Source organism: Podarcis tiliguerta, assembly GCF_965153285.1.
Source record: "Podarcis tiliguerta genome assembly, chromosome: 9".
Classification (NCBI taxonomy): Eukaryota; Metazoa; Chordata; class Lepidosauria; order Squamata; family Lacertidae; genus Podarcis; species Podarcis tiliguerta.
Window position 1 is genome coordinate 32005123 of NC_139542.1, and position 27694 is coordinate 32032816.

The 27694-nt window shown below is 39.8% G+C and overlaps 1 protein-coding gene across 8 annotated transcripts in view; it reads left to right on the plus strand.

Annotated features, from left to right (window-relative positions):
- PCDH10 (protocadherin 10) overlaps window positions 1–26873 on the plus strand; it is a 55360-nt gene extending 28487 nt beyond the window's left edge. For 2 of the 8 annotated variants that reach the window (XM_083457160.1, XM_083457164.1), the window contains 3 exons: window positions 11950–11971; window positions 14934–15009; window positions 24237–26873. In XM_083457160.1, the coding sequence (XP_083313286.1) occupies window positions 11950–11971; window positions 14934–14976 (65 nt within the window). In that variant the 3' untranslated portion in view covers window positions 14977–15009; window positions 24237–26873. The remainder of the gene's footprint in view (window positions 1–11949; window positions 11972–14933; window positions 15010–24236) is intronic. The other 6 variants (XM_083457161.1, XM_083457165.1, XM_083457162.1 and 3 more) reach the window with 3 other exon arrangements.
- The last annotated feature ends 821 nt before the right edge of the window (window positions 26874–27694 follow it).

The window sequence follows — 27694 nt, forward strand, 5'->3', positions numbered from 1 at the left end:
CCACAGCCTGCACATGGCAGGTGCTGCAGAGATATTTGGCCCATCATTTCTTAATTTAGTACAGAATTTAATGTATTTAGCAGAATTTAGCTTGGACAGAATGTACATTAAATGGCTTAAATATGCCAGGTGGCTATGTTTTCCTTTCCTTCTTGGTACTCAGTACCCTCTTTTCCTCATTTGTGATTTTACAAGAAGCAAAATGAATTGAATTCTTTTATGTAAACTGCCTTTAAATAATAAATTATAAAAAGAATTGAGTTGTTTATATTTGTAGTAGCCTGTCCTTTAACAAAGATTCAGAGCTGTCTGGCCCCTTTTGTCATCTTAAACCCAGGAGGCAGTAAACATTTTGTTAGGCCTACCTGTGTGGGGCACAGAAATCTACAGCGTTAAGTTTGCCCAATTCCAAATCAAAGTCATTGTGTCAGTACCTTTTTGTAGTTAAATAAAACAAGAGCTCAGAAATATAGCTTGCGGTAACAAAGCACACTAATTGTTGTTATGATGGCCTAGTGTCAGCGATGAAGAGGATAACAAGTGGCCTATTTCAGGCATAATATGACTCATCAGTGACTTAGACATTGCAGTGAAGAGTATGCTAATCACATATTTAAACAATACAAGCTTGGAAAGGATTGCAAATCTTTTGCGGAATGCAATTAAGTACTCTATAATCTTGATAAATTAGAAGGACGGGCTGAAATTTGATAGGATAGCACTTCAAAACACGATATAATTGCTTTGCTTTTGAACACAAAATCAAAGACCAAAGCGGATAAAGAAGTGACACAAAAAAAAGAAGAAGAAAATAGGGACGAGTAACTCAAATGTGCAGAAGTCTAAGGAAACACTGGCTGGATTATGATAATGCTGTTATCTGAAGATCTGTGCTGTAATAAATAACAGCCAGCATGGATGGAAAGCATCATTGTGGATATGTGAACTCATTTTGTACCTTTAAGAAAAGGGTGCATGCAGGTCCCACCTTCCTGTGTTGAGTATGGGAGCCTTCAAACTTCTTCATGGTACAGTGGTACCTCTGGTTAAGAACTTAATTTGTTCTGGAGGTCCGTTCTTAACCTGAAACTGTTCTTAACCTGAGGTACCACTTTAGCTAATGGGGCCTCCCCCTGCTGCTGTGCCGCAACTGCGCAATTTCTGTTCTCATCCTGAAGCAAAGTTCTTAACCCGAGGTAATATTTCTGGGTTAGTCTGTAACCTGAAGCATCTGTAACCTGAAGCGCCTGTAACCCGAGGTACCACTGTATGGGAAGGTCAGGCAGGAGCACTGCAAGGAGGGCTGGCACGTACGTCCTTCAGGCACCATACCTGAACAGGGTTGATGCTTCCTGCAGATTAAAAGAAGAAAAAAGGAACTTGCAGCATGAATAAAACTTGAGTGCCAGACAGAAGGATTTGCTAAAAACATTCTCCTTGCCATGTTAACTTTCCATACACAGGGATTTTTAAAATGCATTGAAATCACGGACACCATCAGTACCAGTTGCATTTTAAATTGGTTACTGTTCTTGGAGGAGCGCACAACATGTTTTCCCCAAATATGTAGATCGACTCTTTGCTTTTTCATTTCATTCCCCCCAAGTGTTAATGTTTATTTCAGAAATTGTATTTTAAGTTGATAATTGAATAGGGTCAGAATTGATTTGTTAAGACTTTTATCACATTAGGTTTGAAATTGGGCTTTTATAGCACTGTAGTCCATGCAAAGCTGCACCTGAATGTCTATTGACGCTTCAGATTGCCTGGGGGAGGATTTTTATGTGGCCAGATGTGTGTGTGCTTGTAGGGAGGGGGAGAGAATGGAGAAATGTTGGAGGGTATGTTTCAATCTTCTCTGGCACGACTGCAATGGTATGTTGGATCCATGCCAATATCCAGCAAAATATAGGAAAAAAATGAGAGACTCGTCTTTTGATGTGCATATATTATTCAGCTAACCCTTTGGGATATATTTTCACTGCTACTGAGCAGCAAACTTAGTGCTGCAAGGAAAACGTCGCATTTCCATTGTAAAATGCAGTGGGGTTTACTTTAAGAATATAGGTAACAGTAGCAGGACTATGGCTGGACAGGTGATGGCTATGAATGTTAGCTTTTCCATAACTTTTCTACTGCATCTGGAGAACAGCTTGGTGGAGTAATCAGATGGTTTGGTGAACTAGCCCTACACACGAAAAGGAAGAACTTCCATTGCGGTAGATGATTTCCAGGATACAAGTCTATTTGGAGAACACCCACTGACAACCCACATCCAGAGGATCAACTCTGAAGGGAATGGTACCCCTCTGGGTTGCTTCTTTTGGATGTGACAAGGGCAAGGACACTTTCCATGAGTTATTGCTTGTAGGTGGTCTTACTCCTATGTGACAGAGTGGATCAGTTGGCGAGGCAGGGATGTGAGTTAACCTTTCCTCTTTCTACTGCCTTCTCATCCAAAGGTCCAACCACAGCCTTAGCCAATTTCCTGCTTTAATGTATTTAGATTTCTTTCTTTCTTTCTTTCTTTCTTTCTTTCTTTCTTTCTTTCTTTCTTTCTTTTCCCTCATTGACTGCTTACATTTTTTTTTTTTGGCCAAAATTTGTATACATTTTCTCATTTGGACATGACTTCCATTTTCTGAAGGAAGCCTTCTTTCCTCTATTAGCTCCCTTGAGTCTGCTACTTAACCACATCAGCATACTGTTGGCCCTGGTTGGATCCTTCCGGATCACCATCTTAGATTGACTAGATGGAATAGCTGGAGGGCCTTTTTTTCAGCTGCCCATGCCAATGGAGGCCAAAGAAATACTGGTTTCATTGGTATCTCAGCATTCTTCTGCAGCCTTGTGGCAAATATTTGTGTGCTTTGACTGAAATAATCTATATTTAATAAATGGCATAAAAGAAATAAAGCAGAGATGATGACATGTTTATTGTACAAACTGTATAGGTACCCCTGCCTGTATGGGCCAGTCTTGACAGACTCTAGGGTTGTGCGCCCATCTCACTCAAAGAGGCCGGGGGCCAGCAGTGTCCGAAGACACTTCCAGGTCACATGGCCAGCATGACATCGCTGCTCTGGCGAGCCAACGCCGCACACGGAAACGCCGTTTACCTTCCCGCAATATGCGGTCCCTATTTATCTACTTGCACCCAGGGGTGCTTTCGAACTGCTAGGTTGGCAGGCGCTGGGACCGAACAGCGGGAGCGCACCCCGCTGCGGGGATTCGAACCGCCGACCTTTCGATCAGCAAGCCCTAGGCACTGAGGCTTTAACCCACAGCGCCACCCGCGTCCCACAAACTGTATATGTATCCCTATATACATTAAAAAAAAAAAAAATGTAAGGTGGTCACCATGTAGCCCCAATTGGATGATTTATAAAGAAGAATACGGTAGGATGGTGGCTTCATAACTGGCAGAAGTTGCTTAGTAGCTGCAATGTGTGTATTGGGTCACAAGCAGGAACTCCAAACACAATTTAGTACATGTTTTTGAGTATTTGTGGCCTCTTTTAATGGGCAGGTCCTGTAAAACCTGTCTTTTATTTAAATGCATGATTTTTTAAAGTTTTTATTTGTTTGTTTTCATGTTCATACTGTGTTGTAAGTCACTTTGAGTCAATTTTGTGAGCCAAGTCAATAATATTATTAATAGCAACAGCTTTATAAGTAATGAGAGCTTGTGTCTCCCCTCTCCCCCCCCCCCAAAAAAATGTGATGGACTGATAATTCCAAGGGGCAGAACTGTAGTAGTATGCCCTTTGGCATCTTCAATGAGAGAAGGTAGACTGAAGTGAAAAATCTCAAGGGCCCAGAAGGGAAAGTGCCATGCAGGCATGTTGGCTTGAAATCTGGACCGCAGGGCTGGTCTGCCCATGAGTCAATGTGAAGCAGCTGCCTTGAGTGGCAGAAATTTCATGAGAACTCACACAAGGTCTCACGAAATTTTGTCAGAATACGTCATTGTCATCACTGTTTCACAGGCATTGCAATCCAGGTAAGGGAGGCTGCAGAAATGATGCAGCAGCACGTTCTTGTTTTACCTCAGGCAGAAAAATGAGATGCATCACCCCTGCTGGACAGACTGCTGAGATGGTAGGACATGGGATTGTAGGATCTGGGAACATGAGGAGGATGTGGTGAAGGTTGGTTGCCTATCACCTGTGTTGTTTACATTGGGGGAATAGAGTGGAAGATCTGCATTTAGGAAAAGGGTAGGGATGATGCTACATGAAGATGTAGAAAAGCTATGCTAATACATTTTGATTTCAATCCTATACCCACCTATCTGAGAGTAAGCCCCATCAAAGTTAGTGGGACTTAAGTCTGAATAGATATTCATAAGATTGCACTCCAAGTTAATTGCAGTCACATTTATCTCACTTCTAGAAAGTTTCTTTAAGCTTTTCTTTTAGCAGGTATTTTGAGGAGTTATATGCAAGCTTGGCAATTAGTTAAACGTTGCCGCTAGTTAGAGAGATCTTGAATATGTGCTAATATGTGCTTAAAGAAGTCACCACAACAGAAGCACTGAATAATCAGTTAAAGCCTCTGAAAGCATGGGATAGCTGTCGCAAGATAATCAACATCAGAGGTGACATTTCAAATACAAATGTACAGTAATATATCAGTGTGCAGTAATTATTTGCGATATACTGTTGAGTTTGTGGTGTACTTTATGGAATGTGTAGCATGGTCAGGATAATTGTTTATGTATTTCTTTACACAACTTTTTCCTTCCCCCGGGTGTTGAAAATTTAGGAATAGGTTGAAGTACATTACTTCACACTACTGACCACAAAAAAACTAACATTTTATGCTGCATCTGGAATATCAGGATCAGATTTGTCTCATTCACACACACACACACACACACACACACACACACACATTATATACACACACACACACACACACACACATACACACATACATACAGTGGTACCTCTACTTACGAATGCGACCCATTTTGGGGTGCCATTCGCACCCCAAAAAGTCCATAAGTAGAGTGTCGCTACTGCATATGCGCAAAGCGCAATAGAGCACTTCTGTCCATATGCAAAGTGCGCAGATTGTTTCTGCACGTGCTCGCGGGGCGAAACCCAGACGTATCCAACAACATGAAGCGAACGCAACCAGAGGTATGACTGTGTGTGAGAGTGTGTGTGTATTCACACACACACACACACACACACACACAAAATTATATTCTAAACATTAAATGCTTGCTTAATTGTCAAGAGCTCGCCTAAGGGAAATCAGTGGTATTAAGTGTTTGAAATGAATTCATATGAACAGCATAGACCAATGAATATTAACTCAGTGGCAAGTTCGGTGATGCTTAGTTGCAGGTAAGTGCAGATTAGATTTTAGCCCCAGAATGTAGTTCTTACAAAAAGGCTAACATAAAGAGGACTTCTTGTCTCTTATCAGAATTCTATGAGATTGCCTGAATAACCTAGACTACCAGACTCATCTAGACTGCTAGGACGTATTCTGTGCTGGAATTGACGAAACTGTCTGTCTGTCTGTCTGTCTGTCTGTCTGCAGAATTTTGTTCATAACCCCTTTTAGCAAATTCACTTGATTGCTGGTCCAGTATCCACAAATATGCTCTGACAGAAAAAGTGACCTATTTGCATTTAGATGAGCCATCTGCCCCATTTTGATGGTGGAGGTAACAGCATCAGCATCAAAGTCATTTCGATGGATAAAAAGCTCTGAATGGTTAGTGCTATGTCCATCAGTGCCTTTTGCATCCCTGCTTATGTTTGTATCAGTGTCACCAAAATGGATTTGAGTTGATTTGGGCAGCAATATTACACATGCACTTACATGCAGCAAGATGAAGGACAGGGTTTTATTCCTGCTGCAGGCAAGATAGCTTTTGGATGTGCTTTCCCCCCCTATTTTTTGACCTCTTGAGTATGGACAAAACCACTGGTACACTGAATAGAGATGAAATGATCTGTTGTATTTATATATTTATATAGATGAAAGCAAGGATGTTTGTTGCAAAGGGGGAGAAAACAGCAATTACTTCAATCATTGTTTTATTGCACAACCCAGAGAGCTGATGCTCACAGCTCTCATTTGAGCTCACAGCACTCATTTGATTTTTAGACAGCTTATAAATAATTGTACATGTCAGGGTGAGCATGGCCAGCTTACTTTAGAGTTTCATATGTGAGTCTTGGACTTTATTCTCAGCTACTCTAGAAGCCACGTGACAAACTAGATGTTTGCTAGACATGTAGCATGCCGCTGCTAAGCACCTGCCGTAGTTTTTTTCTTATTCAATTACAGACATGGTGGGTCAACCCTTATGGGGAAGGCAGCTCCTAGGGAGGTACGGCTTATATCTCACCACCTCAGCATGATTAGAGTGAACCTCCACCCCCTACATGTTGCTAGGAGCCTTAAGAATAATGCTCCCCTTTGTGTCAGTGGAACCCTTTTCTTTTAAGACTCCTAACTGTTTAGGTGGGTAAAGAGTTTAACTCCAATAATGCAGAGGAAGGATGCAATACCCCCCCTTCCCATATGCAGCCTTTTCAGTAAGTATCTCAGTCCCCACTTTGTTGTTGTTGTTTAGTCGTTTAGTCGTGTCCGACTCGTCGTGACCCCATGTACCAGAGCATGCCAGGCACTCCTGTCTTCCACTGCCTCCCGCAGTCTGGTCAAACTCATGTTGGTAGCTTCAAGAACACTGTCCAACCATCTCGTCCTCTGTCATCCCCTTCTCCTTGTGCCCTCAATCTTTCCCAACATCAGGGTCTTTTCCAGGGAGTCTTCTCTTCTCATGAGGTATTGGAGCTTCAGCTTCAGGATCTGTCCTTCCAGTGAGCACTCAGGGCTGATTTCCTTCAGAATGGATAGGTTTGATCTTCTTGCAGTCCATGGGACTCTCAAGAGACTCCTCCAGCACCATAATTCAAAAGCATCAATTCTTCGGCGATCGGCCTTCTTTATGGTCCAGCTCTCACTTCCATACATCACTACTGGGAAAACCATAGCTTTAACTATACGGACCTTTGTCGGCAAGGTGATGTCTCTGCTTTTTAAGATGGTGTCTAGGTTTGTCATTGCTCAGTCCCCTCTACCTATAATTAAATAAGAAAAAATAGCTGCATGCTGTACATTTATCAAATACTTAGTTTGAACCCTATGCTATGCCAATGGTGTGTAACAGACAGAGCCATGTAGGTGCCTTGAATGCTAGAAAACTTGAGTATAGGTGATGGCAAGGAGTACTGGTTATGTGGATAGCTCACATGCTCAGAGGAACATAGGATGCTACCTTGGACCAACAATCTCAATACTGACAGTGGCTCTCAAACAGGAGTCTTTTCCAGCTCTACTAGAGATGTCAGGAGATCTGTTACCTTTTGCTTACAAAAGCATGTGTTTCACCACTGAACTGCAGAATATTAATTCTCAAAGTTGTTTTTTTCAAAACAAACAAAACCAGAGCTTTTGACGAAGGAAATAATCCCACTAATGCACATTTGAAATGACCTTACAAAATGTTATATGCAGAGACATTAAAAATTCCCAAAGCGGCTAATAACATAGTACACAGTTGTTGGCATCCATCTTTCACAGGAGACAATGAAAAAGTCAAACTATTGGGGAGTTACAGTGCCTGCTGGGGCTGTAGAGACTGATTGGGAGAGACATGTTCTAGTACAGGTGGGGCAGAGGAAGGCTTCCAGGTTTGCTGCTAAAGGTGCAAATGTCGTTTCTTCTCTCTGTGCTCTTCCCAACGGTTATTCCTTCTCTGGTACTAATCGATATAATGAGAAGACAGTACTAATCAATATAATGGGGTGAAAAATCAATGTAAAATACCATGTAATGTCAGAACCACAGTGAAAACAATAGAACAATCAAGTACGAGCAGATTAAAAAAACCACAACAGATTGGAAGCTAGTTAAAAAAACAAATTAATATTAAAATCCAGAGCTGCAGAACTGCTCAAAATTACTTTTTGTTAGAATGTTGAGGCAACATAAGCCATATTTCGAGTATATTTTAAGACATGGCACCTTACCTTAACAGCTTATACTTCACATCCATTTTAAGAAGAAACGAAATGTGGAAGGCATTGAAAACTGTTAATATACTAATTCCAGCATGCCCACAGAACCGTATATGAGGTGTGTGTTTATGCTTCCTAGGGCTAGTTACCTAAAAAAACAAACCAAAAAACACCTTATACCCTGTCTTTTCTCACATGCATTATTGATTTATTAATACATTTTATGAGACAGTGCACATCTATCCACATCTACAGTGCACCTCAATATATGTGGGTAGATGGGGGGGGGGAGAGGTGGAGGAGAGGTCACATTCCAGTATGCATTAGCATTTATGAATACATTTAAACTGAAGTGTATCATAGCTTCTTCTTCAGTACGCATACAATTCATGCCTTACCAGATGAAAACTAAGAATTTTCTTCGGTATTTAATATTTCAGTTCATCCAGGATCACAGCCTGAGAGGTTTTCCTACTGCATATTTCTAAAGGCGCTTCTTTGCCTTCCCTATCTAGTATTTCTCTATGCTGCCAGTAACTCAGTGAACCAAGAATTTGAACTTATGTCTCTCCAGTCTTAAGTCTTACACTATAATCGCTGCACAACAACGGATCTCATAGTTAGCGTGCATTCATATAGTCAGCTCTGATCTTGTGGTGTTTGACATCATGCAGCCATCTTTGATGCCTTTCTCATTCCTTTCCTCATCATGCTTCATTTTTCTGCTAATTTGCTTTGTGCTTGTGTGTGTTTCAGGGCTCCCAGAAAACATATAAAACCAATTCTGCAAAGTGTGGCAACATGCCTATTTTTAACTTCACCCTTGCCTTCAGAGCATGAGCCCCAAAGTGGAAATTCCTTCCTGCTCTTCATTTGAAATGTAGCAGGAAATGTATTGTTAAATAACTAGCATTGTGACAGTGCACATAGGGGTCACGGTAAGAAAAGTCTTCAAATGGCTCTTCACTGCTACATTTAGCTGCTTTTCAAACACTGAATAATGTTGCTATAAGGACCAACATTGTATACGTATTCCAGCATCACCAGTTGTCAGCATATCTGTTTTTATTTTGGGAAAGTAGTCTTAAAGAGAATACATAATTTTTCAAGTGCTCAGCAGTCATCCATAGCCCTCAATGACAAGAACACAAGAACCTAAGACAAATCTGCTGAATGAGGCCAGTGGCCCACCTCGTCAAGCATCCTGTTCTAAATGTCTGTGGGAAGCCTATAAGCTGGACATGAACACAGTGGTTCTCTGCCCACCTGTAATTCCCACCAGCTGATATTCAGAGGCATGTTGCCTCTGCCAGTGGAGGTAGAGTGTAGTCATTATGGCTAGGAGCCATTGATAGCCTTGTCCTCCTTGAATTTATCTAACCCTCTTTTACAACCATCCATGTTGATAGCATCCTATTTCCTTTCATTCTCCACTGCAAGCCCCCACCCCCTGGGTAGGGGTTCTGGGCCGTCGAGAAAGTTACTCCAGTACACAAACAAGTTGAAGAGTAGATGCCACTCATGCAGTTCTGAATGTTCATCTTGGCATGCCCTAAAGTAATACACCTAACGTACATTTACAAAAAATCAGAAGAGATGTTTTGATGTGCCTTGAGCCACATCATTTTATCGAGTGGTGTTCAAAAGGGAAACAGCTTCTCTGCCTGTGAAAGCCTGGACAGGTCTTTGGATTCTGGCCATTCATTTTTTATTTTGGAGACAAGTGAGGCTCTGCAACGCCTTCTTACAGGTATCTTGCCCTTCGTCATGATATGCTTTACTGTCCTGAGAGAAATAAGTAGCTAGTATTATTTTATTTTCCATCCCCACGTCTCAACACTAATGGGAATCTGTTTGTCTGCAATGTTGGGGGTAGCTGATTTTAAAATCTATTTGGAAAACAGGTACCCAATAGCAGAGGACATCATGCTGGGAAACAGTAATGTACTGGGCCATTGATTGTTTGGTGCTTTAGTTGTAAAGCACATAATGACTAATGCTGAGGTTTCTATTTGGATGGAAATGGTATCAACAGACAGAGGCAGCACTACCTTTAGGCAAAGGTCACATCCACACCATAAGTTTAAATCACTCTTGTACCACTTTAACAGTTACGGATTTCCCCAAGGAACACTAGGAACTCTAGTTAGATAATGGAGAGGTTCTGATGGTGTGAATGTTAACCATAATGAGGCTACTATCTCAGGCAGTAGATTTCGTGTGACATGAAACACAGAAATTTGTTATTGATTGATTATTATATTGTTTCATTATTTTAATATTTCACTTTAATACATTTATATTTATTTTTCCATTTATGGATCCTTTCTTCATAGAACCCAAGGTGGTGTACATGTTGCTCCCAGGAGGTCACCCACCCGGGCACTGACCAGACCCAGACCTGCTTAGCTTCAGGAAGGTGTTAACCTCAGGCAAGGCGCACCATGCCTTCGGAGTTTATGGTGTTTGCTGTCTCAACTGCCAAATTAACTTAGCTGGCTTGGGTACTTTGCTGTTCTCAGGTAGTGAAATGTAAGGTTAGGTTTTGCTTACAGTCTGGCCTTATTGCTGTAGCTATGAGCGATCATCTGTAGTCCCAAAATTAGGCATTGGGTATTTCCCTGTCCAAATTGTACTAGCAAACTAAGTGAGTCTGTTTAGGACAGACTGTTTACTAAACTGCAAGGAAGCAATATGCACAGATTTAGTAGTAGATTTCATAATGCCGTGCTGCTGAGTAGCACTGTTAACAGCTAGATAGAAAAAAGAACTGGTGTTTGATTGGCGCAGAATGACTTTTTAAGTGTCTACTTGTGTTTTGAGACTTCATGACTTTATTTATGTGTTTCTTAGATGTATATCCTGCTTCCCCACCAATGATGTTGAATAAATGCTTGAATAAATCCTGGAACATACTTGGAGGTTGTTTCCTTTAGATTTCCTGATCTGGTTCAAAAACTAGGCTGCTACACATTTCAGTAATAGATTGGTGGCTAGTCCTCTGTTGAGATGGCTTGTGAATAATGGTCTAATGAGTTTTCCATTCCTAGAAAGGTTTTATGAGTCAGTGCTATTGTAGATGCATGTATTTCTTGACACTTTCAAATAAATGACCTCCTTTGATATGAGAGCTCCTTTGATATGGCAGAGTACCAGAGAATAGCCTGAGCAATCTCCTTTTAATTAACACCTTTTTGACCTCATTTGCTAGCTCCCCACAAGGTGCCAAGAGTTCCTTTCTGGCCACATGGTGCTCATCTAATTGGTTGAGCCCACCTGTTTGCCACTCAAGCTAAACATCTCAAAGATGGAATATGATCCCCCTATTCCTTTTCACCTCTTTTGACTATCCAGGGGTTCTATGCAGAGAAGAGATGGTGGCAGAAATCTCTTAAAATGATAGATGTTCAAAACTAGCCTACCCTATATGGTACCTGTAAGCACAGCTTCTGTATAGACTCTTCTTTCATCCTGCAAAATAACGTGTTTCTCCTAGCTAGGATTCATGCATCTAATACTAAACAATTGCCAGGATTTTGTCATAGTCTTCCATTGATGTGCCATGTATTAGGATCCCATCCATGGGGCAATTGCTCCTTTTAAATCTCTTAAGGAGTTTTGCCACCTTTCTTTGAAAATTTTTGGAAGCGTTTGTTGTTCCAAATGGCAAGCCTTCAAAAAGAGTGTGATGAATGTAATCAATTTAGCACTCTGGTTTGTCAAAGGGATTTGCCAGAAATCACTTGAGGTATCCAAATTGACAAATATTTTTATTCCTGTCACTTTTGGGAAAGATACTAGTGTTGGAAGTACATATTTTTTTATTAGAGTGCGTCTTCATTCAGCTTTTAAAGATCAATACAGATCTTCTTCTTTTTTCCACCTCTCCCCCGATGACTAGGAACTTTGGTGCACACCACAAGGTAGGCTTGATTTCCTTAATTATGCCATGTTCCTCCATCCTATCCAGGTCCATTTCCACCTTGTGGAGTAAGGGAATGGGTGTTCTGCAGGCTGTTTGCATGCTGTATGGTTTGGTGTCAGGTCTTAAAACGTCCATAGGATTTCTTTTTATTTGACCAGGGTGTCCAAACCCTCCTTAAATTTATCCCACTGTTTTGCACAGTCCCATTCTGCCGTTGCTCCACATTTGAGATTATCCAGGTTTTGACTTCATATCACTTACATAGTATACACAAGCTGCTCTTCTATGCAGTTTGTTTGTACGTTAAAGCATCCAAGACAATTTAGAATATTCTCTTGTCTCTATAAAACAATCCCTGCCATATGCAGATCTCAGGAGATCCTTTGTATGTCTTTTTTGAAATAACGGTGACATCAGCTCCTGAATCTTTTTTAAAAAATAGAAATCAGTTGTCCCAGAAATCTATTCTATAGAGACCACCGCTGGCATTCAAGAAAATTTGGCTGTCCGCTTGCATCATGTAGGTCAATAGCTCAGTGATAGAACATGCTTCCTAGGTTCAGTCTCCAGGTACAACTGGGAGTGACTCTTGCTTGAACTCCTAGAGTCACTGCCAGTCAGTGTAGACAATATTGAACTAAATGAACCAATGATCTGCCTCGCTGTAAGGCAGCTTCTGGTGTTCCTAACACATGATAGTAAAATGTCTTTTTTTTTTAAACATTTGGAACTGTGCTCCTTTAGCTGACAAAATTCCTCTATTGTTATAAACATTTCCACATTTTTGCATGCTCTCTTAAAGGGTGGTCTTGTCTTGTCTTGTCGTGTCTGGCTACAGAATGCTTTTAAAATGGCTGGACTGCTTTCCTTTGTGCTGCTTTTGAAGAGAAATGAAGAGTGAATTTGTGGAATGGCTGCTGCTTCTAGTGTTTTGTGAAGTAGAGGTTACGTCTTCCAAGTTACATCACTCCCTCCCTATCTTTGCCCTGATGTGTTTTGGGATGGGATCTGGCGTGCATTGGATTCTGACAAATCCTAAACCAAAGTGGGCTATTTAAGACAGTTCTGGGACATATTTGGACTGAAGCAAGATCTCTCCTAGGTGCCATGAACTGAAGTGGGGGCCTCCATAATGCTGTGTGATGCTTTAAAAGCTCAGATGTTAAAAAACACACAACACTACAGACAGCGTGTCTGCCAAAAATGAAATGTTTCTTCCCAAGTTTGCCATATAAGGAAAATGCCAGGGTGTGGAAAGCAGAAAGAGAGAGCTTCTTGTGTGACCAGCAGATCTGAGACATCATGAGCCCACTTTAAATGAACATTGGCTATGGGATACGGGGCTTTTGCCATTTGTTGCAAAATCCTTGGGGTTTCAATACACTGAGATTTCTTCAAAAGTCCTTCCCCTGGATTCACAATTGAATATGCTTCTCCCTAGCCTGGGTACAAGTCCCCTGGGACTCCTGAATGTACAAAGGAGCTTAACTTTTCCTTTTACCATTGTACATTTTCAACATTTTCAAAAAAGAAATCTGCTCTTTATTTGATCTTAAATATGGTTTGAAGCAGCCTTTCTCTGCTGCTTGTCGGCTGCTGGCTCCGCACAAGTAGCAAGTTGTCTGCTTCAGTGTTTGGAAGAGATGGTTGCAATGTTCTTTCCTGCTAGTATCAGCCAGGAGCCCCCAAAGGATGACCCAAATACTCCATCACTGCACTGTCAGATCTGAACAGGAATAAATACTTAATTGTGAGTCATAGACTCCCTTGAGCTGCAGCAGCTGATTTTTGTACATGCTGTGCTTAGAACATGGGCTGTATGAAAACTCTACAAAGGCAGGAAGAAATCTTTTGCCTTTCCCTGATCTAACTTACTGAGATGAGGACAGCCACAAGCTGCCATTTACCATAAGCAGGGCTGCATTTTTCTCTTGCCAATTTCGATCAAATAATCCCTATGGCTATTTTTCCAGACATTTAAATGTCTATTTGTGAAGCATCACAGTTCTGGACCACAGGTTGTGAACAAGCTGCATGCAGGATCTGCTGAAGATCAGATCTTGGTTTCTTATTCTGATTTGTTTAACAACATTAAATGAGAGTTTCCTGATTCAGATGCAATGGGTGACTCTGGTCCAAAGCAAGCCAGGATTTCTGAATCAAAGAAAGTGAGGAATATACTGCTCTGGCATGTGGTCATGCATCATAAACCGTGGTTTATGGAGCCATGGCCGAACATCTGAACAGCTACTATGTTCAATGAAGCTTACATCCAGTAAGTACCTAGGGATAGAGCTTTAATCTGGCAGATCACTATATACAAGCATTTAAATAAAAAGTAGGGTTCCCCATTTCCCTGCTGATAATGGGATTCATTAGATGGATTCTCCTATCCATATTGTCATTGCCTTTTTACAGACTCTCACATGCATAGAAATAAATGAACACATTGTTATAAATACATTTGCTATGTTTTTTGGTGGTTGCTGTATTATATTACATCCTGTCCTCTCTGTGCAGCTCTTAAAATCCATCACCTTTTGGGACAGAAACTGCTTTATATACCATACTGTGATTTGTGCCTTTAAAATATCCGAACTCTTCTCAGAATAAATGTGTTAAGGTGGAAAACCCACGAACAGATTTAAAAAGCCTTTTCTCCTCCTGCTTCTTCTGTGTAACTGATTGTTAATCCCTTGTCCCCCCAGACACATATTACAGGACCTAGTTTGTTGTGCAAATATGGTAGCAATTTTATTTAACTTTGCTAATGATTTAATAATAAGAAACGAAGCAAAAAAGGCATCAGACTCAAGGGATAAACAGAAAGCTATCCTCTTGATTCTCTTTCGGCGAACCATAATGAGGATACTGTAAAAAGCTTCAATATAGTGTGAGCTAGAATTCTTTATTTCTGATGTGAACTCTTGTAATAACCGTTATGCTTTCCGCCTCTCTAGGCCTTGCCATTTGTGGATCTCAAAGTGGATTATAAAAGAATAGTGATTTAAGGCCAGCAGATCCTCTGTGAGATAGGTAAGCATTATTATTCTCATTTTACAGATGGGGGAATCATGGACAGAGAGGTTTAGTGATGATTTCCTCCCCCAACCTCAAGACAAAGCCAGAAATAGCTCAGATATATTGTCTTCATATCTCCTGCTTTAACCACATGGCAATCCTTCTTTCCACATAACCTCTCTGACTCTATTTCCCCAACTGTAAAGTAAGGATAATAATACAGGTTCAGACAGATATTCGTGCAGGCACATTTCTTTGCCTGCTGAAAAGTGAGACATTTAGGTCTGACCCCACCTTTGAGGCTGGTCATATTCTTCCACTTGAAGTTTGGAGTGGAAAAAAGCTCTCTTAAATTTTGTGGAAAGGAATTAATTCAGCAGGATATTGGCTAACTTTCGTTGTATGGTGAATTAAGAGTTTAAAAAGCGGCATAATTATTTTTTATGAGGTGATTTAGAAACGGTCAGATAGAGGCATCGTTGTACTCTGAACTGCTGAATTTCCAAAACTGGAAGAATTTAAATACAGGTGTTTGTTTGTTTTTTTAATATAAATAACTGTTCAGTATCATCCCATTGATGGCCAAACTAATGAAGCAGTGAAGGAGTTTACAACAGATGAACATGCATCATATTTTTATATAGATAAATTTAGGCAGTTAAATTTAGGCAGTTTAATCAAGATTCCAAAGAGCATTTTTACTTATATGGAAGCCACAGGCAAACAGTGAATCCTCGAGACCAAGCAAAAAGGAAAATAAAATCCCAGCAGAAGTGTGTTATTACTCGAGGAAAAAAAATCAATATTGATTAGACTCAGAAGGGACTTTTCTTACAACAGCTTATGTCTAAGAATCTCTTCTCCATGAATCCCCAAGATCTGCAGGGGTGGTGGTGTTTGTTATGATGGTTATGATGATAAAGGTAAATCAAAATCCTTAGATGAATGCCAGTTTATTCCCATTGGTCTAAATGGATTTAAATGTGCATACCTCAACTCCATTTGTTGTGTGAATCTCTCTACGCATCCTTCATTGGTTTAGTAAAACCAAATTGCTTTTTGTGTGTGTGTATGGGGACACGGGTGGCGCTGTGGGTTAAACCACAGAGCCTAGGAACAGAAGGTCAGCGGTTTGAAACCCCACAACGGGGCGAGCTCCCGTTGCTCGGTCCCAGCTCCTGCCAACCTAGCAGTTCGAAAGCACGTCAAAGTGCAAGTAGATAAATAGTTACCGCTCCGGCAGGAAGGTAAACAGTGTTTCCGTGCGCTGCTCTGATTCTCCAGAAGTGGCTTAGTCATGCTGGCCACATGACCCGGAAGCTGTATGCCAGCTCCCTCGGCCAATAAAGCGAGATGAGCACCGCAACCCCAGAGTCGGTCACGACTGGACCTAATTGTCAGGGGTCCCTTTACCTTTACCTTTTTATGGCTCTGACTGCCAAAACACTCCAATATTTAGCAGTTGTTGCCTATGTATACATGCAGCAACTAAATGAATGGTAAACATCATGTTTCCTGGAACCCAGTTGGTTTTGAGATAGTGACAATATTCAAAATGCATGCCATTGACATCTATTTCTTGCAATTGTAAGGAAATACTGGTTAGTTGTTTTATTGTGATTTGACATTTTCAAACTATTTGTAATAATATTTCTTTTTCAAAGATTTTTGTGCAGATGCTTACATCTATACGGTAATCATTCATTAACTGATGAAAAGCAAAGTGATATATTGAACACACTAAGTATTACATTTCATGTGGTTGTAGTTAGCAATGTGCAAGCTTCCCCAGACTTAGTTCAATCTGGATTTCACTAAAACACCTTAATTTGGACTTCATTACCATCAGGACCCAGGAAGTTCTCTGCCACTAACCCCTACCCAGACAGCCTTTGCTCTTGTCTCTTCCCTTTCCAAACCAAACCTGCATAGTATTGCAGGATGGGTGTGCAGACATGGCCAGGTGCATTCATTACACTTCTGCTAAAGATACAGAGGCAATTACATCTCCCTTGCTTCCTGGTGGCTGTAGGTGCATTAGCCATTAAGGCCAACATGGAGACTCAGATGCAATTCCTTCCCTGCGTTATTTGGTAAGCTTGGTTAGAGAAAGAAATGGGCAGCAGTTATTGGCTTAAAAGATGACAGCCAAGCCCATTACGAGCTAAGTGCAAACTTCAGGTGGTGGTGCGGTGTTGGCTTGGTTTGTTATTGGCATTAGATGTCCAAAACTGGGAGAACTGATTCCCAACTCCCTTTCCCCATTTATGACCTTTTGACAGCATCACTAATTGAAACTAACATTTTCCCCATATCTTACAATTACTTTTATTTGTTTTATTTATTTAATTTGTATACCACCCTTCATCTGAGTATCTCAGGGTGGTTCACAGCAAAAACATGCAAGATCAAAACACATGTGTAGCTTGTACTTGTCTTTAATCAGATTTATACAGATACTGGTGATTCACGTAATTAATTAAGACCACATAAGTAATTAAGAACATTCACGTAATTAAGACCATATCATTTTACTCTGCCCCTACTACCAGGATGCTCGTGGAAAGATTATTGCCACATTGCTTAGAAGACTGTCCAGAAGTTCTAATTTGAATTGTCTAGTTTACTTCTAGAAGATAGAAAACCAGAGATTACAATATTAGTCACAAAATTTTGCACGTCAGCCTATAAAATCAGTCACTTTTACCTACTGGATATATATATAGACTTCTTATCTCTCATTTAAATTATTAAGCCTTCAGTTTTACTTACTTACCTTTTTGTTTTACTTTATTTTATCCCTATTGGTACTTGTAGTATTAAATAGAGTATGCTGGTTTTTAACTAAATAATATTTTTTTTGTCTCTCTTTCTTTGATAATAAATCAGATACTGTTTTACACTGTCAGGATTCATAGAGTTTCTGAATCTTTAGAGATTCTCCCAGTTGTGGGGGAGCTGTTTATTTATAAGCAGCTCTTGCAGACTGGCAGAATGTTCAAATGCCCTAACCTTGTGGGCTGGATTCAACTACGTGAGACTTTCAGCCCGTCTCTTCTTCCATGATGCCAATTTTCATTGGAAAGACCCATACAATCAGGCCCCATCCATATGGTCAGGCTGGTTTCCAGAAGCTTTTTAATCATTCTCTGAACTATACAGAACTCCACCCCCATCTCTTCAAGTAATACTGACCCTGCTGTTTGCCCACATGATCATTTTAACATTATCTTCATCCCATGATGTCAAGGGAGTGTTCTTGTTGGGATTATTGTCTGTCTTCCAACTCTACGCAAGCATTGTTTTATAACAGGGATAGAGAACCTATAGCTGCCATCAGCTCCAGTCTGCAGGCCCGGTGCTTAGGGATGATGTGACTTCAGCAATATTTGTAGAGTCACAGTCTTCACCCTTGGATTACATGCTAACTTTGTTAAATTCCAGAGGATTAAGTGAGTTCAGGAATTGTTGTCCCAGGATCTGATCAAGTAGGCCTACAGTCTGTTAGTTTAATAACTGCATACTCTAATGAGTGTTTAAATTGGTTTTTAATTGATAGTGCCCCCTGGAAAGGGATATTCAGCATTGTCATGACACTGCTGTAATGAAATTGTGTGAATAGAGAGATAGATAGATGATAGATAGATGATAGATAGATAGATAGATGATAGATAGATAGATAGATAGATCATAGATAGATAGATAGATAGATAGATAGATAGATGATAGATGATAGATAGATAGATAGATAGATGATAGATGATAGATGATAGATGATAGATGATAGATGATAGATAGATAGATGATAGATGATAGATAGAGAGATAGATAGATAGATAGATGATAGATAGATAGATAGATAGAAGATAGAGATAAAGCTTGATTTGGTCAGTGCTTTATAAGTGGCTTCCCCAACAGCAAATAGTTGTCCAGTTTGCACATAACACTAAGCAAAACCATAACTTAGCACAAGTGAGTCTTCCAGAAAGAAGATCAAACCGTGTTGCTCTTCCTCTTGTTTTGCTGCCACTGTGCTTCCGTAAACTAAACCATCCCATCCAAACCCAAGATCATGGTTTGTCTCCCCAAGACAAATTAAGAGAGGTAAGCCATAAAACAAACCTTGGTTACAGCTTGTGGTTTGTTTGGAATGAAGCTTCACAATGACTTAGCTTTACAGCAGCAGCTGAACTAGGTGAGGATAAAAGTGGCCACAAGGAAAGTTGTACAGAGACTGGATCAAAGCCTCTGTGCTATTTATTTGTGAGGGCCTCTTGGTTTTGTTTGTTTTTAATCTTAAAAGCAGCCAGGGTGGTAAATCAGTTCAGGGGTGCAGTTTCCAGCGAGATAGCTGTTAATGTGTTGCAACATAAACAACAGGGTCTTGCGGTACTTTAAAAACTGCCAAATTAATTACAGCACAAGTTTTCATGAAGCAGAGTCCACTTCATCAGACAAGGTGAATGGTAATCCTTAAATGCTTATGCCATAATTACTATCAGTCTTTGACATGGCAGAAGAGACTTCGTTGTTCAGGGCTACATCAGCTTTTAGAACTTGTGTTGTTTTCCCAATATAATGTCCCCTACAAGCTGCCAATTTCCCCAATGGGGAAAAGACATGGAACCTGTTACGTGTCATTCCAGGGGGCACAATATGAGCTTTAGGAAGCAAACATCGAGGGATGCAGGTGGCGCTGTGGTCTAAACCACAGAGCCTAGAGCTTGCTGATCAGAAGGTTGGCAGTTTGAATCCCCATGGCGGGGTGAGCTCCCATTGTTTGGTCCCAGCTCCTGCCCACATAGCAGTTAGAAAGCACATCAAAGTGTAAGTAGATAAATAGGTATCATTGCAGTGGGAAGGTAAACAGTGTTTCCGTGCACTGCTCTGGTTCACCAGAAGCGGCTTAGTCATGCTGGCCACATGACCCGGAAGCTGTTTGCGGACAAACACCGGCTCCCTCAGCCTATAGAGCAAGCGAGATGAGCGCGCAACCCCAGAGTTGTCTGCAACTGGACCTAATGGTCAGGGGTACCTTTACATTTACCTTTAAGCAAACATCTGGAGGAATGGTTTCGCACCTCCAATTCCCAATGCCCTGATTCTTTTTCTCCTGCATTGGTATTTTTAATAGTTTTTTTTTAAAAAAATAGAGATCATGGATCTCCTCCTGTTTTATTTTGCTCAGATCAGATATTATGGGTTACATCCTTCCCTGGCTCTCCTCTTCTGGAGGGGGAAGGATTTTTTTTTGCTAATTTCCCTTCTCAGGCCCCTGCACTCATACCCCCAAAACCCTGCACAAAGACTGTAGACCAGAGACCAACTGGCACAGTGTGAGGTAGGATGGAGAAGAGGGAAATTGGAAGAATCACTTTCTATATCTGGCCTTTCCAGGATCAAAGTGCTTTCCATGAGGTGTGAGTGAGGGGTTGGGGGACTACAACTGGACACAACAATAACATCCACTGACAACTTGATTTATTGATGTCTCTGCTTCTGCAAATACATGATTTGCATGTATTAATTCAGCTGTGGGTTATGAAAACACATTTTACTTTGATCCCAACACCTCCATCTCACAAACCACCTAAACAACAGATTCTCCATATGGCTTTGGCTACTGTGATGTCAACACTAGCTGTAGGATGTTGCAAAAAGTAACACTTCAAGAAAATAGGCATTCTCTTTCTTTTTTAAAATGTAAAGTAGAGCCACACCAAAGAGGAAACTGTATCTCAGTTTGCTTCATACTTTGTATTCCAATACATAGTGAACAGAGTCTACATTCAGTTTTCCAATTCTAGTAGCTTACCACATAGTACTGAAATCCAAACTGCAGTTTACAGTTCTGCAAGTTCAGTGGGGTCTTTTCTCTTTGTTTGAGCAACTGATCCTCACACCATATCACAAACTCCTTTTAAAACTCCCCTTACTTTCAAAACTTGCTACCATGTGGGATGGAGGACTGTTGCTAATAGGGTTGTCCTCATAGAACTGATTTCATTGGATTCTAGGCAGTTAGTATCATCATGTATTTTGTTCATTTAAAATTCAATATAAAATGTTTAAACAATGCCTTTTTGAAAGCCCAATGGTGTCTCCACTACATCCAATCATGCCTTCCAAAATAGCCAGAAAGCTCCTGTTGAAGGAAGGGAATCTTCATCCTATTGCTTTTCAGTGGAAGAGTTTCATTCTTTCACCTGCAGTCCATAAAGTATCAAGTTTATCAAGTGATAAACATTGATAGAGCATCCTATATAGGTTTAAGAGTTTCCTGCTTTTCGTTGTTTATTTTAGTTTTTATTTGGATTGTGTTTATTGTTAGTTTACAATAGGATAACATCAAAATATATTGTAAGCCTTTCGGGGGAAAGGATGTATGTAAATTTGTTGTTTATTTTTAATAAATAAAAATATGCAGATATGTATTTTTTTATACTGCCCTTCAGTAAAAAATAATAACAGGCTACATAAAAGTAAAATGCAAATAAAGACATAGGTAAAATAAATAAACAAGTATAAACATAATAGATACTAAAGCTGCATATTCTTAGGACTAAATATTATTCCAACCTTTTAGTGTGTTTTGTATAATTTTGCCATAGTTTCTTTTAAAATTATTGATAGGATCATATTTGTATTATTATTATTATTATTACAATTTATTACCTGCCTTTCACCCCAAGGTCCCAGGGTGGGTTACAACAATTAAAACACAATATCAAAATGTGTTTGAAACAAGTTAGGGTTCAAAGCAATTTAGGTTTAAAACAAACTAGAGTGTTCAACAATATTTCTGAAAAAAGTTATAACTTATTGCCATGTAGCAATGTTTCATTAAAGCAGTTTTAGGGTTTTCTTTGTATTTCCTTCCCTCATAATGAAGCTGGGTTTTTTTTAACCCACACCTTATAATCTGAAGACACTGAAACCTTGGAGGTTAAATTTCACCCCATAAAACATGTTAATGATGATTCTTCCATGTGGCCTTTGATAGTTTGATGGCAAACCGTGTATTGACACAAGTGTAATATTTTCAAAAAGAACACTTCAAGAGAGCAAGTTTCTTTCTCATCTTAGCTGCAGGCATGCGACTCAGATGAGAATTTGATTTGGTGTCTTTTCTGAATGCCGCTACAAATTGTTTGTTACCTTTGCTCCCAATTACAGTCAAAATAGCTGATGTCTGGTGCTAACAATACACAGCCAGCATAGCTGGCAGATTTGGATACCCGTCTGCTAATGCGCTGGCCCTTTTCACCTACAAAAAAGAAGGTCAATTTTCAGCATGACAGTAAATGCCTGGATTTGAATGGTGGGATTAGTGCAACATATTTTCGTTTTCTGTCAGTCCCAGAAAATACATATATCTGTTGGTGACTACGATAATGGTTCAGTTAGAAAAGGAAGGGAAAACCAGTTTAAGATTGTTGTGGGATCTTTAGCTTTAGCAAATAGGAGAAAGGAGAAAGCAAATTGGTTTCAAAGTGCTACTTTTATAATGCTATATTGAAGTGAAAGTGCGCTTCTTCATCATCCAAAATGTACAAAAAGCATTACTGAATCCTTGTCATGGCCTACCAGATTATTTATCGAAAAATAGAGTACCACAGAGCCTACAACAAGTGGAGTTTGTTCCTCAAGTCCATTTGTTTCATTTGCATTCCCGTATAATCCTACTGGCCATTTCACTTGGATTCCAGCAGTCATTTCCTAAACCAACGATTGTAGGTTTAGGAGAGACATTGGCTCACTGGCTCTGAAGTTATAGTATCCCACTATCAATCTCAGGTGACTCCAAGTACCTAAGATAGCAGTTCTTGGAAAAGTTTGACTCGTAAATCTAGAGAACTGCTATTGGTTAGCCAGCCAGTCCTGGTTCCAGTGTAGGTTCCTATACCTGATATCCTATACCTGATATCTCTTGAATTGGTGTTTTCATTGAAATTTTTTTTAGTGTCTTCAAGGTGAATGTGGTTGATGTACAGTGGAACCTCGCATTACGTACGGTCCTTCTTGCAAACGCTTGCGGGTTACGAGCTCCTCTAACCTGGAAGTAGATGCTCCCAGTTGCAAACTTTGCCCCAGGATGCGAGCGGAAGTCATGCGCCAGCAGCGCGCCAGCAGTGGGAAGCACCATTAGCGAAAGCGTGCCTCATATTATGAGCAATTTCGGCTTAAGAACAGACCTCTGGAACGAATTAAGTTCGGAACCAGAGATACCACTGTAAAAGCTTTCTCTAGCCTGGTTTGCACATAATGCTAAGCTTTGTTTCTTTAAACTATGGTTTGTTTGATTGTCCAGCAACTTACCTAGGGTTTCTTTACTGTGAACAAACCACAGTATAAAGCCATGGTTTGTTGCTGGCATACAGACCGTAGTTTGCTTTAACTATTTCTTGGTGTTTTGTGCAAACCCAGTACACATCCTTAACCATAGTATGCTAGACCACCCCATCCCAGACATGTAATCAAGCTATAAAGGCATGAAACAAGAGGATCTGGAATACAATAATGCAATCTTGGGATAAACAAGAGCATTATATGTGAACCAGGCCACTCTCCCCTTGTCTGTCTGGTGTGCAATTTTGGCACTACCAGCTCTGAATATGATAGATTGATGAGGCAAGCTGCTCTAGAAATAGTAGAACTATCATGCAGAAATAGATTGTGATTGGAACAATACATTGTATAGATTGTCCATGTTCTTCAGTCTAGGTTACAATTCTACATAGGTAGCTATAACCAGGGCTACCAGAGAAGTCATAACAAGCAGTTGGGTTTCAGTAATGTAAAATCACAGTAATTCTCCTCTGCTAAATCTAAAATTCAGCATGATCTGATACAGATCAAGAAATTTGTGATGCTTCAATATACTTGGGAGCAAACCCCCATGGAAATTGGACAGAATTTACCTAGATTTATGCTGCATGACCTGTTGATTTCAGTGGGGAAGAAAGCACATGCTCAAATATCTTCAGTTTTACAAATGGGACTTTAAAACACTGTAGCTTTGCTAAACCACATCCACTTTGTTGTAACAACTTTACTATTTGCCTATCAAAATGGAAAACTACTGAAAGAGAACATTAAAGCCCAGTTATCACTGCTACCTATGGAGTACTGAACTCTGCCCACTGCTGTTTCTTCTGTTTAATATAGAGCACCAGCTATGTGTTAACATGCCACAGAATTATTCTTTGTTTTCTCAGAAGTTTCTTTCTTTCCCCCCACAGCACGGAAAAGGATATGCTAGTCAATTCTACGGGACTTACCTGAAGCAGCATGATTTGCACAAAAGTCGACCAACAAAAGCATCAACTTTTCAACGTCATTATCTTGGCCATCCGATTCTGTGTAAAACTGAAGATTTACTGTGCTGTTGGAGACATCTTGGCCAATAATAGGACCTAATTGCTCTCAGCAGGCCTGAGAAATGAGTTGAAATGTATGGAACTGTAGAAACTTCAAGGGGCAACTGACTTTGCCTCCCTGATCAGTGTGTGCCTGTTTACAGCACTATATCGCTCTCTGTTTCTCTTTCTCTCTCCAAAATGTCACTGAGCCCTTTAGATGTTTATATTCGCCACAAGAAGCCAATCGTACAGATTTTAAAAAAGGAAACGTGCATTATAAATGCAATATCACTGTTTTAAACTTGACTGTTTTATATTATTTTTGTGTGATCAAGTGTCCCCCAGACTATTCCAACTTTACAAAAGAAATTGTGAATCATGTTCTTTTCACCTGTGGGTCATGGAAATGTTGTTAATCTGCAGACCCACAAAATATCAAAGACATTCTGTAGTTTATACACCGTGTTGCAAAGTGTTTACTGTACTATTTCAAAGCTTCTAAATAAATATAAAATATATATATTATATTACATATAATTTTCCGGGAAACGTGGTACCATTTAGTTGATTTTTAAATGAATTCATACAATCCGCACCATACACTAAAGCGAGAAGGTAATTCAGGGTCCTTAAATTATCCTTGCCTAAAAATAAAATAAATCTTTAATAATACTTCCCAAATTTTTGTACTTTGGTCAATCCTGTTTGTCCTTGTTAAAAAAAAAAAAAAGCTGTAAGCAACAACATTTTTTTTCTGAAAGTTGTACTGAATTTTCAATGCCAAAGATACAGCTGTCAATAATTATGAAAATGAGCACTGACTATGTACTATCGAAGTATATATATCAACCTCCATTATTTTGATTCTATTTCTATGGTTTTTAATTTGGAATCAAAAAACTTTTTATAAAGGCTCTATAAACTCACATGTATATGTTGTTAAAGAGTACACTGGGTGTCTGTACATTTTGCAATGTAAGATATGATGTTAAGTGAAGATAACTATTTTAAGGCAATCTCCCCCCACACACATGCGCCACCAGACTCATAGCTGACAACATATATCATCCTTTAACCTTGTTTTGCACAAATACATCTTTTCATGCTGACTTGCAGTGGTTTTCAAAGAAAGACCAACCACAAAGTCATACATGTTGCCAAGCCATTAATTTGATTAATTTCTCTTTAACATAAAAGCGATTTGAAGTTAGGAATAGTCAGAACCAGCTTCAGTGGTAAGCAGGTTAGTCCTGCCTGTGTTATCGTTTTGTAGTTTGGATGGTTTGAAGCGTCTCAGAAAGGATATTTTTATCAGAAAAAGAATAAATTGTCAAAAATTCAAAATGCTACAAAGTAAAGGCTTCCTTTACTTTCATGGCCTCTGATTACAAGTACCATTGAAAAAAGAAAGGTCAAATATAGTGAGGTTTTTCGTTGGTTCTTTCTGTCGTAATGCTACTGTCTTTTTCTTTCTCTCTGATGACTACCTGTCAAATGTTCAGGAAAACAACAACCATAAAAGCATGTCTTGTGTTTCAGTTGGAGGTAATGGATGCAGTGCCCTTTTGAATGAAGGATAAGAATCCACTCTTTTTATTTTGGAAGCTTTTGGTTCATACCCTAGGACCATAAAATTGCTTCCTTGCTGACAATGAATTCTGTTCACAGGGTATATATGACTCGGTATAAGTAAGGGTGGGGGGAGTGAAAATACTATTACACTTATTATTATTATTATTATTATTATTATTGAGTCTGTGTATACAGCAATGCACACATGAAGCTTCCCTGCAGGGAGACGTCCTCATTCACTTCTGTGGCGGGGGTAACTGTTTGCAAGCATATCTTTGTACTTCCAGGTGTGTAAGTGCATCAGAGTCCCAATAGCTGCAAATTGTTGCAGAGCAGACTGACACCAGTAGTAGCTACAAGAATTTATTCCGCCAATTATTTTCTGCCGTATTCCCATTGTGTGAATGGGAACTGTGTGTACAAAAGTTGTTGACTTATAAGCAATGTTAGTTTCCAAACTCGTAACGAAACGAAACAAAATATTCCTGCTAAATACTTTTAGTGCATATTTCTAAATTATTTATATATTGACAGGGATTTCTTGGGATCCATTTAACAATGTGTATTATATATGAATCACAGAAGAAGAAGAAAGCACACAAATTAACTATTAATTTGAGCAAACACAGCCGTAAATTCTTCTTTAGCTTTAGGTAATGGGAGTTCTGGTCACCTATATGCCTTGTTAAGTTTTATGGTGGGGAGGGGGGAATAATGAAATGTGTGAAGAATATCTCATTTGAAGAAATCTGTCAACTTGAGCGTGGTTTTAAGGCAAGAAATGGACTGCCCCTCCTGGAACTGGTTTTGCTTTATTTTTATAGCCTCTCTATACAGAGGTGTATACTGTAAATTAGGGTTGTTTCTAGTCCTGTGGAGAAAAAAAATATCACTTTTTCTTTTTCTTTTTTATAGACTATTAAAGGTGTTTTTATTTACTGAAAATCTCCCTCACATTTTGCCCGCAACTTTTTTGGGGAAAGTATTCATAATGCTGTTATTTCATCTGTCTTTTCTAGTGCATTTATTCCCTCTCTCTCTATAATGGATTATGAGTAGAAGACATAGGCATGCATCAATTCATTTCATGCTTTCGCCTTTCCTTATCCTCTTGTTTCTGTATATGCTCAATGCAACTGAGGTCAGTGGGAGACTTGTGCATGGAAACATGATCAAGCTGGGCTTTTAGATGCCTAAACAGAAGATGCTAACTACTACAAAGGGGAATGGTTCAAGGACAACTTCCTTCCCCAACCTGGTTGCCTACAGATGTTTTGGCCTAGGACTCCCATCAGCTCAAGCCAGCATGACCAAGGGTCATTCATGGAAGATAAGTCTTGTAGTCCAACAGCGACTGGAGGGCATCTGGTTGTGGGGTAGCCTGATCTACTACTGTCAGTGATTACGTTTTGCTACTACAAGGTGTCTTCTGGTATGTGTCCCTAGCAGAGTGTTTTCTGGTATTTGTGGCCTGGTGGCAACCCAACATATGTTTTTAAAAACCAATAGCACATTATGCAAGTGAAACAATTCACCACATGGACTGATGTGGGAAAACCCCTTCATTTTGAAGAAACAATTTTAGAGAAATTTGACCTGCTGGAGAAATTAAGCATATTCCTCCTGCTCAGCAGCAGCCAATGAGGTGACTTCCAGATCTATGGGATTTCAGCTCTAATAATTCTTGACCATTGGCCGCACAGGTTGGGTTAGAAGGAAGTCGTAGTCCAATTTCACTAGCACAGCATCATGCTGGCCCCCTCTGC